This window comes from Apodemus sylvaticus, chromosome 16 (assembly GCF_947179515.1).
Source record: "Apodemus sylvaticus chromosome 16, mApoSyl1.1, whole genome shotgun sequence".
NCBI classification, from domain to species: domain Eukaryota; kingdom Metazoa; phylum Chordata; class Mammalia; order Rodentia; family Muridae; genus Apodemus; species Apodemus sylvaticus.
In genome coordinates this window covers 64699277-64712567 of record NC_067487.1, presented here as the reverse complement: position 1 = coordinate 64712567, position 13291 = coordinate 64699277, and the positions used below count along the sequence as shown (strand labels likewise).

Below are 13291 nucleotides of genomic sequence, written 5' to 3'. Positions count from 1 at the left end.
CAATGCGGAGAAGGAGAACTTTTCTTTTGGGACATTAGCTGAGGAGGAAGGTCATCTGGGTGATTTCTCTGCCTCTCTGAGCTAGCAGGCTTTCACCCTCTGGCTCCTGAGTCATCTTTGGTAAAATTGAATGATTGAGATTTGTTAAAAAATAAAACAATGAAACAAAACAACAACACAAAACAATAACAACAAAGACCAGAGCTATTTTGTGTTGGCTATCTACTGCTGAGAGTGGATCTACCCTTTAAGTGTGGTTTTATATCCAGTGAGACCCCCTTGGAGACAACTAATTTTTCCTTTGAAAGCAGCCGTCAGTTGGAGACAGCCCCCTGGTTAGAGCTGAAAGTTGTACCCCTTCTCCTTCTCATGCTAGGACCTCATCTGTCTTGAACCTGTGCAGGCCCTGTGAGTGCTGCCACAGTCTCCTGTGTGTCTGGAAGACAGTGTTTCTTTGGTGTCATCCTTCCCCTCTTATTCTTGCAAATGGCTTTTGAGGGAATCAATAAATGCCCTGTCTGAGAATACTTGAAAGGAAAACAAAAACAGGACTCCTCAGCATTTTATACAGGTGGCATGTCTTTGATTTCCCGACCTTTTCTAGAAAGCCCCTCCCCGCCCACCCCAGTCCTGCCCCTTAAGTCCTACGCCATCTGGAACACACAGTCCACATACCTCATTTCTCTCATTGACTTCTGACCACTGAGTTAGTAGCACTTGCACCGCTGGGCTGTGGCCATGCATCGCAGCCAGGTGCAAGGCCGTATTCCCCTCCTGCAACAGAGATGGATTCCAGGTGAAATTGCCTGTGCTGAGGAACATCCCCTCCCCACCCCACAACACCAAGGCACAGTGTAGCTTCTAGAAGCTTTTTCTTTGGTTAAAGTTACAGTGCAGTGTATAGATATTATCTAGTTTTAACTAAGGCTTATCAATATTTAAGTTTTAAATAAAAAGCCTTGGCTTTTTGAATGAGTGGGGAGAAAAAAATCATTCTTGCTTGAATTTGGTACCGATTTTCTAGCAAAAAAAATTTTTTTAAAAAGAAAAGAACAACAAAAATAATTAAAACTAGCCTATGTTAGGGGACACTGATAAAAACCAACCTGAGCTGTAATCTTACATATGTAACAAATATCAAAAGATTTATGATGTAAAACATTTAAATCTGTAATTCCATGTCAGGGAATTTCTCCTAAGAAAGTCATCAAAGATGTCCATACAAATGGCCACCTTACAGGGTTTCCAGTCACAGTTAATGTGGGACCGACTCCCAGCAGTCCTCAAGAAAGGAAAGGGCAGGGTTGGGTTTATTAGGAGTGGGTCTTCCACCTAGGAAACGTGCAAGGCCAAGTTCATCAAGTGTCTGGTTTAGAAGAGTCAAACTGAACATGAAGTAAAAAAAAATACATGAAGTAAACGAATTTCAAAACATTTATGGAGCAAAAACTACTAATCATAGCCAGCAGTGAGAAGGCAGAGGCAGGAGGATCTCTGTGAGTTCAAGGCCAGTCTAATCTATAAGACAGCCAGGGCTAAATAGAGCAGCGTGAACTTGTAGACTGCAAGATCCCTTTGCGGGTTGAACAATCCTTTTACAGGGGCCAAATATCAGATATGCTGCATATGAGCTATTTACACTATGATTCATAATAGCAACAAAATTACAGATAAGAAGTAGCAACAAAAGTAATTCTATGGTTGGGGGGTCGCCATGGCATGAGGAACTGTATTAAGGGGCCATAGCATTAGGAAGGCTGAGAAGCACGGACATAGACCTTGTCTCAAAACAAAACCCCACCCACCAAGCATGACATCTACAGCAAAAGTGGATGCATTTTACCATGATTCTCTCAGCAGTAACAATTTAAGAACTCTACTGTGGACCAGAAACAACCTGCCATGGGATCGGCACTTTGATTGTTAATTCCTCACACCGACTGTAACTCTTCTTTGTCCTCAGTAAAAACAAAAAAATCTAAGTCCAACTCACCTTGTCTTTTTCTGAAGTATGGAGATTAAGGAAGGTAAGCTTTTCAATCATTTCAGCGTGGCCCCTCTCAGCTGCCAAAAGAAACGGTTTTCTTCCTCTCTGAAAATCAATCATGGATTCTACGGTGATCACATACTTAGCAGACAATTGGGAGAACTGACACCTGTTGGGCAGCATTTTGAAGGGGATGGGAAGGCTAAAATGGTCATTCTGGACCCTTCTCACAGGAAGTGAATGTTCATTTCTCTGAACCCAAGTTACATCCAGTTCAGGGTTGCCATCAGGACTGTGAGGAACCCTACACCCACACTGATTCAGTTTCATGGACACAAGTGTTCAGAAGCCAGAGTATGGGAGGAGCACCGCATCACAGTCTGACAATGAGGTGCCATTGCAAATGTAGCGAGGATTCCTGAGTGAGCCAGCTCTTCTTCCACCCAACCAGTTACTGAGAAATGAGCTTATGCCACATCCTGTGGGAAGCATCTGAGCCTCACACTGTCTTAGGATAAAAACACATGACACAGAAATTCTTCGGTGCTTCACACACATGACGCTCATTCAGATACATTTGGTTAGCTGAATTTTACTTTATTTTTAAAGATGTATTTATCCATAGTTAAGGCGTATACGTATACCTGAGTATACGTATACACTGTGTGCATGCATGGTGCTCTCAGAGGCCAGAAGAAGCCATTGGATCCCCTGAAACTAAAGTTGAATGCAGTTTGTGAGCCTCCATGTTGGTGCTAAGAACCAAACCCAGGTCCTCTGCAAAAGTAGCGAATGTCCTTAACCACTGAGCCATCTCTCCAGCCCCTGCGCAATCAAATCTGAGGTCATATTCACTGGGTATTGTATTTCTAAAACACAATCAGGAAGCTCTTGAGTGTGGGTCTGTTTGACATGGAAAGAAGTAAATCAGAAGCATCCAGCAACTCCGGGGAAGACAGGTGTTTATATCCGATTCTTCAAATACAGACTCTTTGGATAATAGTGATTTCTCCAAGTTTTCCTGTTGGTGACAGAGACTGCGCTTGCAGTAGCCAAAATAACATCAAGAAAAGTGAAAGATGCACAGAAAACTTAATTTTTCAATTCAAGCTATTTTGGGGGGGAAAATGGAAAAGGAAATTGGGTGATAAAACTGCCTAAGATGAATTTTCTTCAACTAAAAAAAAAGGAAACTCTGGCTTGGCTTAGTGTGATAGCTTAGAAAGATGCCTTTAATGTAAGGAGGGTACAAGAGTCTATAAATAGCATTCTGAATCTGTCAGCTAATCGCTAGCTAATGTCATTTCATGAATAGATTAAGACCACTGATTGCTTATAAGGAGGGGAAAAGGAAGAGAAACAGGCTAAAATAGTCCAGGGCCTAAAACAAAATGGAAAACATCTGCTCAGATGAGCCCTGTGGAGATCTGTGACCATGAATGTGCAGAAAGTGGGGGTAATAATCTAGCACTAAAAAGTTCACATAATTCATGTTCTTGGGCCACGTACATTGTCCACGAGACCTAGTGCTCCAGCCCTTCGAAGCTTGAAGAGCTAATGGCCTTCCTTATTCTCAGGAAACCACCGAAGGGGGCAAGGGAAGGAACAGATTGGTTGGAGCCACAGTTTTCGGCTTGCCTCTTGGGTTATGGTTGAAACATAAAATCGAGTCCATTTGAAGATGACAAACTGGTAGCTACTGGACTTATAACAAATATCCACAAATGGCAACAGCAGATAAAGAGTCATATAAACAACGTTGCTATTTGTCAACTTGGTTGGATGGTGAGGTGGCTAGGGAATTAGGAAAACACACGTCTGGGAATGTCCGTGATGGTGTCTGCAGGCAGGATTGGAGACTGAGGGCTTTGACCTAATGAGTGGCTTAATCCATTGATGGATTCATTGAGTAGATCACTGGAGGCGACAGAACTGTGGAAGGTCTAGTTGAAGGATGCTGGTTACTGAGGACCTGTCTGGTGCTGGCTCTGTCCTGCTATGTCTGCTGTGCTTCCTGGCTACAAGGGTGAAGCCACACACCTCCTGACATGATGAATAAAAATGTCTGAAATCATGAGCTATGATAAATCTTTCCTCCTTTGACACTGCTCTTTTGGGTGTGTACGTCAGGGTGAGAATGAACCTGAGTGGCATGTAAATCATGAAGGAGGAAACACAGGCATTGAGTACATGATAGATGGAAATAATGTCTCAGTTCTGTTGCTGTGAAGAGGCACCGTGACCATGGCAACTTTTATAAAAGCAAACCATGGAACTGTTTGCTTACAGTTCAGAGGTTTAGTACATTAGTATCATGGTGGAATGAGTTCTTGGCAGGACACAATGCAGGACAAAGGCAGACATGGTGCCAGAGAAGAGCTGAGAGTTCTACATTTACATAGGCAGGCAGCAAGAAGAGCCAGACAGTGGACTGGTTTAAGCATTTGAAACCCCAAAGCCCACCCTGAGTGACACACCCACTTCAACGAGGATACGCCTACTCCAACAAGACGCCGCCTCCTAATGACACCAATCCTGGTGGCCAAGCATTCAAATCTATAAGCCTATTGGGGTCATTCTTATTCAAACCACCACAAATGTCATATATCCTACACCATTCATGTGTATCAACAATTTTATCGCATAGATATAGATATATAGATATATATGTACTGCACAATATCTGCACATATAGATCATATGCACATATATGATCTATATGTGCAGATATTGTGCTAAGCAATGGAGTAGCCAAGAGAAGCAGTAGAGAGGATTTCTCAGGGAGGAGAGGCACACAAGCGTGTGCTCATACAGTAACATAGTAGCAGAGATGGCGTGGGAGCACTACTTAGCATGATTGTGTGGAGATAAGAGACAAAGCTGCCTTTGAAAGTGACTAATGGGGGGCTGGGGAGGGAGGCTGTAGAGATGGCTCAGCAGTTAAGAGCACGGCCTGCTCTTCCAAAGGTCCTGAGTTCAAATGCTAGCAACCACATGATGGTTCACAGCCATCCGTAATGAGATCTGATGCCCTCTTCTGGTGTGTCTGAGGACAGCTATAGTGTACTTACATATAATAAATAAACCAATCTTTAAAAAAAGGAAAAAAAAAGACAGTGGCTAATGCACTCTATCAGGAGTTGAAAATACCTATTACCTGATGTCTGCCCATAATCTTTTCCTCTGGAACATGGCCCTTAGACCATTTTGATGCATCCCTTAAAACTCCAAGCCTCCTGCTTCTTCCTCCAGGAACTATACGATTGAGTTGGCCACCCATCATACCAGGCCAATAAGAGTCAGCCATGGGATTTATTTTCCCTAATACAGTCTATATTCATTGTAAAGTCATCAGTGAGGATGACTCTTTGACTCTGGTAAATAGAGGCCAGAATTGTGGGAAGTAGAAAGAGATAAAGAACACTGACGGCAGAGTCTGAACTCCTGGATTTAGACATAACTGAAACCACTTGGATGATAAATTTTCTCTTAAAAATATTGTGATAGCCGGGCAGTAGTGGTGTACACTTTTAATCCCAGCACTCAGGAGGCAGAAGCAGGCAGATTTCTGAGTTTGAGGCCAACCTGGTCTACAGAGTGAGTTCTAGAACAGCCAGGGCTACACAGATAAACCCTGTCTCAAAAAAAAAAATATTGTGATAAATATTTGACAGAAATTTTAAGGAAGAAAAAGTTTATATTGGCCTATGGGTGCAGAAGTTTCAGTCCAGGGCTTCAAGCATGTTAGAAAAGTCTTTACCAAGAAAACTTTATCCCCAGGCCTAAGAAAAGCAGTGATTCTCAACCTGTGGGACACTACCCCTTTGGCAAGCCTCTATCTCCAAAAATATTTACATTACCATTCATAACATAAGCAAAATCACAGTTATGAAATAGCAGCAAAATAATTTTGTGGTTGTGGGTCACCACAACATGAGGAACTGTATTAAAGGGTCGCAGCATTAGGAAGGTTGAGAACCAGTGCACTGTGAGATCTTAGGTTTCTGGTCCATGACATCATCATGGGGCACATTTGGCGCCATCTACTTAGGTAGGAACCACATAGCTCACTGGTCATCCTGTGGTTTTGTATTGTGCCATTTACTGCATTCAGTGCTAGGCTTTTCCTGATTGCCCCCTGTCGTGTAAAATGGTCACACAACTCATGTTGGCCATGGTGACTGGTTCAAAATTGAGCATCTGATTCAAACAGGACCAAGCAGAATTGCTTGTGACACTAGTGTGACGAGCTTTGATAAGAAAGGACTTTTTGTCTTTGGGCCAGAAACCATAAGGGAAGAAAGTGGAAGCTGCGAACAGACATCCTCTCACCATACCCAGAGCATAGGGAGAACTAGAGGCGGCGAATGACAGCCAATAGTTGCAGAAAGAAATAAAAGCTGGACCTACTATGTCTGAAGCCAGCAAGACACACCCTCAAAGACCTCATTTATAAATTGTCATCTTTATTATTCTCAGCCCAGATTACCAGATTAGGATGAGTTTTTGTTACTTGTAACAGGAAGAATTCTAATACATATTTATCAATTTGGGAACTAGAATTCTAACACATGCATATATCATATTAAATATATATATATATCTTATATATCAAACTGGGTTCTTTTTTCATTACTATACCTGAGGTAGGCTATTTTATAAAGTTAAAACTTCATTTGGCTCATGTTTCTAGAAGGGTAAGGTATAGGCCCACATCTAGGAAAAGCCTTCTTGCTTGCACACTCCAGAAACATAGCAAGAGTCACAAAGCCAGAGGCAGAGGGTTTGTGTTGTCTCTCCTCCTCATTATAAACCCATCCAGTTTCAAGCATGGAGTTTCCACCCAATGGCCCGCATCTAATCCTGCTCATTTCCCAGAGGCTCCACCTTGTAACACCATAGTTGGCTTAATGTCATTAGCACATGACTCCAGGGATTAAACTCCCGTAAGACTGAAGCTGCTAATCACCTTTAAACCAGAGCAAGGACAAACACTTCTCTGGAAGGATTAGGGGTCTGCTTCGATTTTAAAATAGCCTGTCTCCTTTTACCCTGGGTTACTGCAAAGCTTTGCATTTTTATTTAGCTCAACAAAGTGACACAGGGTCTACACCCTAAAAAGGCCTAAGATGTGAGAAGTTCCAGGAGAGAATGAGTTATCACAGATGAGGAGTCTTGCTTTCCAACAGAAAAGCTAAGGCTTTGAACTTTGGATGCCCTTTATGGATGTTACCAAGAAAAAAAAAAACAAGTAAAAGCCATATTGCACGAAACAGAATGTTCCACATAATCTTTATCTTTTAAACACTTAAAGTACCTTAAAGAAAAACGAAGTGACAGTACAATGTAAATAATAAGATATAAGTCTTTGTTCTTGCAGAGGGGCATATGATTAGGCAAAAAAAGCAACAGGAATTTCAGAGCCATATGTATTTTTGAAAATAAAGTTCCTTATCATGTCATTTCATTTTTTTAAAGAAACAACCCAACCCATTTGAATTATGTTCAAGTGGGCTTCTATCCAGTGCAGTCTCAAGGGAGCTCCTATATTGGGAAGGCAGGGAAACTTCCCAGACAAGTCCAAGAAAAGTGTTTGACCCAGGGCCTCACGCCTGGAGCAGATCACCAGGCCTCCTGGCCCAGGATCCTGGGCCTTCATTTAACTAGAATAAGGAGTGTCCAGAGTTCCAGTTCCTTATGGTTTTCCTTTTGTTAGCTCATATTTTTAACCACCTATGTTTTGTGATACATTTAAATTTTTTGCATGTAAACAAGTCCAAGGAGTTGAAATGATCAATTATAAATGATTTCATGTTTCAAGTTTAATAAGCCACCAAATGCAACAAAAAGGTCAAAAGCAGCCATTAAACTGGCACTCGAGGTCCCACCAGACTCATTCTTTACTCTTGGGGTCCCTGGGACACTGCTCTATGCTGTCTCTGTCTACATCCACACCCCACAGCATTTCCCTTGATGGAGAGCATGGTCAGTTTAAGGGAAAACCCAGACAGAGTGGAGCAGGGTGGGAATGTGTGCTAGGAGGTCGTAAGTGCTCAGAGCTGGAGGCGTAGCTCAGATGCAAGGGGTAGCAACGGGGCATGGACACCCAGTGAGTTTTCTCTACACAGTACAGTTGATAGCTTTGGCTAAATGCCATCTCAGGTACATTTGGCCCACATATCCATGGGTGAACAAAACTACTCACAATCCAAAATATTCAGGAGGAAAAAAAAAAACCTGTATCTACTGAACATATAGATTTTTTTTTGCCATTCCCTTAACTGAATACTTTAATAAATTACACAGCATTATAGTTGAAACAGGTATTAGCAGCAATCTAGAGATGTTCTAAAGAGCATGGGAGGCTGTGTGTAAAGCTCTACACCATTTTATATAAGGTTTTGATCTTTTGCCCATTTTAGCATCCAAGAGGAGTCCTGGACCTAATTCCCTGTGGATACTAAAGGATGCCTGAGCAAGAAAACAGATGTCTTCTCAACCCCACTTGCACCATTTACCACCCCTCCCCGAAAAGAGGCTCCTTTTGATTTACAAAGACACACAAAGACTTCCTGTCCGGATTCCTTTAGGCCAGTAGATGTTCCCAACAGTGCTCAGCGACAGAAGCAGAACCAACCACGTCCATTTTCAACCAATATGCAAACAGCCTTTGTGGGTTCCTTTCACACACACCCTCTCCCAACATCGCCTTTTCTTTAGTTCTCATCACAGATGGAGGCTGACATATAGATTCAAAACATTTAGACTACTTGGCCTCAAACTCCTGGCTGATCTCTCTCCTCTGGGAACATCACAGTGATTTTTATGGCTGTACAGTTAGGAGAATGTCCAAAAGTCCCAGTGTCTGGCACGCCCAAGCCCCGTCAAACTCTCTTAGGTCTAGTTACATCCATTTTGTCTTAAAGGTTTCTTCCTGATAAAGCTTCTTTTGCCAGAGTCCAGAATTGCCTTGAAGCCAAAGAAAAGGATTTTACTAACCCTGTTAGAAGCACAGGCTCTTTCTGGTGAGCAGAGTCCAGGCAAGAGGCTAACACTTTGAGCCTCAGTAACCCCGCCTGTATAGTGGGTTTTGTGAAATCTGCAACATCTTCATATGAGTGATAAGGTGAAGCCATCACTTCCCAATCCTACCTCCAAATGGGCTTTTTTGTTTTTGTCTACTTTTTGGTCATTATTGTAAAATATTCTTGACATAAAACGCACCACTCTGATCATCAGTAAGTGCACAGCTCAGTGGTATGAGGTTTATTTATTCTCTATTTTGTGTGTAGGAATGAGCATGCCTTGGGACATACGTGCAGGTCAGAGGGCTCATGGGAGCTGGCTTTCTTTTTCTATCATGTGGGTTCCAAGGACCAAATTCCAGGTATCAGGCTTGTTGGCAAGTGCCTCTTTACCCACCCCACCCTCTCAGCAGCCCTGGACCAGGTATCTTTCCATTATTCTGCAAGCATCACCACGGTGTGACTCCAAAGTCCCCTTTCCATCTTTCAGAACTGAAATTCTGTACCCAGTGGACACCAGCTCCATCTCCATTTCCTCCCCTAACTCCCAGCAAGCTCCGTTCATTCAGATAGCTTGGAAAAACAATATATTTTGTCTGTTCTATTAATCCAGGTTTATTATAGGAATAAAAAAATCAACTCTGAGAGCCTTTCCCTATCTATCCCAGTGAACAGCCTGGGCTCGTTATCTTGTATTCCCCACACCTAAGGCCTCTTGGTGAACTTGTGGCTATATCTAGCACACCTCAGCCTTTTCCTCCCTCAGCAGATTGCCACCGGAGGAGAAGGAACAAGGATACCACAGGATGGCAGACATGGTAATCAGGAAGTAAGAAAAGCTGGTGGCACATGCCTAATCCTAGCACTCTGGAGGCTGAGTAGGAGGATTACAGGCTCAGGGGCAGCCTGGGCAATATAGCAAGCTCCCATCTCAAAGAAAAGTTAAGACGAGGAAGAGGAGATGGCTGTCATTAAACCTGCTTCTGCCTCTGAACACATCAGCCTGTCTGCCCCTTCCTATACACCACTATCTCCCACCAAAGAATCAAGAACCCACTGTGGTGATGTATGTGCCAGGCCTGTGGGGGTGTGAATAGTGTTGACCCACATAGACTCATGTGTTTGAATGCTTGGCCCATAGGGAGTGGCACTATTAGAAGGTGTGGCCTTGTTGGAGGAAGTGAGTCTCTTTCTGGTGCCTACAGATAAAAATGTAGAACTCTCAGCTCCTTCTCCAACACTATGTCTACCTGTGCACTGCCATGCTTCTCACCATGATGATAATGGACTAAGCCCCTGAAACTGTAAGCCAGACACAATTAAATGTTTTCCTTTATAAAAACTGCCGTGATCATGGTACCTTGTCACAGCGATAAAACTCAAACTAAAGACAAGGAGCTAGGCCTGTCCATGAAGTAATGCACATAAGTTTCTTTCCTCCATGTCTAGCACATTAAGATGCAGTCATAAGGTAAAGCTGGTCTTATTAATCAGTCACGGGGAAAAAAAAAGGCACCTAGACAAATATAGTAAGAGCATTGTAGTCCATGGTTGGTTTCTGCAGTTTTGGTTCAAATATATTCTAAAAACGTCAGGCACCATAGAATAAAGCTTAGGCACACATTGTGAATCCTGTTGAAGGTGGGAGTACCCAGGCACACCTCATTGGGCTGGTCCAGGTCCTGCAGATGTAAGTCTTGAATGAGGTAATCCACAATGTGCAGGTTGTTGTTCTGAGCTGCCAAGTGGAGAACGTTCATTCCTTCCTGAAGAGAATCAGAGTGAAGGAGTAAGTGACTTACCTCGCAACCCCACAACCGCCCGCCCTGTCTGGTGGGACTCACAGTCCTACCTGGCTCTTGGCTCTCTGGTCTGCTCCAGCTTTCACTAGCATGAGCAGGATCTCGAAGCTTCCAGACCAGGCTGCAAGGTGCATTACTGTCAAACCATGCTTCCCCAAGAAGAGAGAAGTAGCGAGAGAATCTATTACGCAACAAACCACCATATTCTGTCTCAGCCAACGACAGCGTGGGTGATATTAGATTACTGAAAAATTAAGAAGTACATAACTTAATATGTAACAGAAGTGATATTGCAATTCTATGGGAGATGTATAAGTAATACTAGCACAAGTGGGTCTCCATCTGGAGGAAATAAAGTGAATTCAGCAACATGTCTACTAAAAAATTATACAACACACAGCAGCACGAGCACAAAACTAATAACTGTATTGGAAAAATCCAGATTATAATGTGCACTCTCTCTATTTAGAGTTACAGAAGGGAAAATAGAACATAAACCAATAAACAAAGGATACTTTAAAACCCTATCATTAGTAAAAATAAAAATGGATCTCTAATATGTGAAATGCTCTTACAAAGCATCATTAACAACAAAAGACAAGCCATAGGCAAGCGCACAGGTAAGAGTGGTCTCCCAGGGTATCAGGAAAAGTGAGAACCGTTCCGTCTAAGCTAACTGGGAGTTCTGTTTACAATCAAAATACCCTCTTGGTCTCTTGGCACCTCTCTCTCTCTCCCTCCCCCTCTCTCCTCTCATGGTCCAGTGCAGTCTGCGGCCATCTCAGTCTGGACTCTTCCCTCTGCCTGCTTTTTCCCTTGCGTCTATAATAAAAAATCTTCTCTACTTTAGGGTTTTTTTTTTTGTTGTTGTTCTTGTTGTTGTTGTTGTTGTTTTGTTTTGTTTTGTTTCTTTTGGATTTGGTGTTTTTGAGACAGGGTTTTTCTGTGTAGTTCTGGCTATCCTGGAACTCACTCTGTAAACCAGGCTGGCTTCAAACTCAGAAATCTGCCTGCCTCTGCCTCCCAAAGTGCTGGGATTACTGGTGTGTACCACCACCACCCAGCTTCTTCTCTACTTTAAAAACCAAACCAAATCAAATCAAAATACAATCATCCACCCACCACTGAGACCTAAAGGTATACACACACACACACACACACACACATACACACACACACACACACACACACACACAGATGCTAATTATATCAATGAGAACTGGAAACTAGGTATATATGATTATCTATATGGAAGAGTGGCATAAATTGTAAAGTAATTTTATCATGCCATGCTATTGTAAGTAATGGATTAAACCAGTAAAATGGACTTGAAAACACTTTCATGAACTTTGCTAAATATGGAAAATAACATATAGTATAATTCCACTTAATTTATTACCCTTATTAGGGTGCATGTGTGCATTGTGTATGTGGGACAGGTACATGCATGCTGTAACACATTTGTAGAGGTTAGAGGATAATATTCGAGAGTCTATCAAGAAACCCAGGGATCAAACTCAGGTGATCGGACTTTCAGAGGAGGTATCTTTACTCACTGATCTGTCTTACTGGCCTTAAGTTCGTTTTTTATAAAGGAAAAAGTAGACCAACACCACTCAACTGCAAATGTATGTATTTATACCTACCTCTGGGTACATGGCTATAGGATGGTGCACAGAAACATTGGCAGACATATTTTGGTGCATTAGGATGGGACAAGAGTGTGGACATAAACACAAGCTTCTCGGACAGCTAAGCAGCGCCACCAGAGTGAAGAGGAGTGCACCAAGAGAAGGAAGCAGGAAAGACAGGCTTATGGTTGGTTGAGGTCTTTTAGTGCATTAGTCAAAAGTTTACCTCTTCATTTAATTTCCCATGCTAACTGCTGCTCTATTCAGTAGTCTAAATCTAGATTTGCATATGGTCCTGTTTGGGACAGGTGATTAAATCACTGTCTCTCTTCCCTAAGAGATCATTCCAAAATTTGAAGCAAACGATCTTTCAAAAATCCAATTGTAAAACCTAAACGCTGGGAATCCAAGCAGCAAACGACTTGAGTTTCTGAAACTACAAGTTCCTACTGGAGCCATTGTTCCTCAGAAGCAGTGCGTCACCGTGTACAGATGCCTATTTTCTGCCAGAGGACCCTCCATGCCACCCTTCCTCCACTTCTGCTGTGGAGTTGGCAAGCAGGAGCCCATGGCATAGGTGACACCTTGGTTCATGTGCTTTTCAAAGTGTAAAATGCTGGAAAGTTGCTGGTGAGTTGTCCCCAAAATCAGTCTGGTCAAAGTGATAACGTCCCCTGGGAACAATATAGTCAAAGATTTTCCAGAGAAGGAGTACTGAAGACAACTGTCCATCCTGGATTAAGAACTTCCTTTTATATAGTTTATCTTGAAGCTCAGGGATGCCACCATCTTTGTCCTTAATGGCTGGGTCTTGCATCTGACCCAGGGCCTTGGATGCCTTCAATG

General features: G+C 42.6%; 1 protein-coding gene across 1 annotated transcript in view; it reads right to left on the bottom strand.

The window, feature by feature from the left end:
- The window catches only part of Ankdd1b (ankyrin repeat and death domain containing 1B), a 39816-nt gene extending 28814 nt beyond the window's left edge, over positions 1-11002 (bottom strand). The window contains exons 1-4 of the mRNA XM_052159497.1: positions 10865-11002; positions 10674-10778; positions 1994-2092; positions 676-774 (exon numbers count right to left, since the gene is read on the bottom strand). Of these exons, the coding sequence (XP_052015457.1) occupies positions 676-774; positions 1994-2092; positions 10674-10778; positions 10865-10948 (387 nt within the window). The 5' untranslated portion in view covers positions 10949-11002. The remainder of the gene's footprint in view (positions 1-675; positions 775-1993; positions 2093-10673; positions 10779-10864) is intronic.
- Between the last annotated feature and the right edge of the window lie 2289 nt (positions 11003-13291).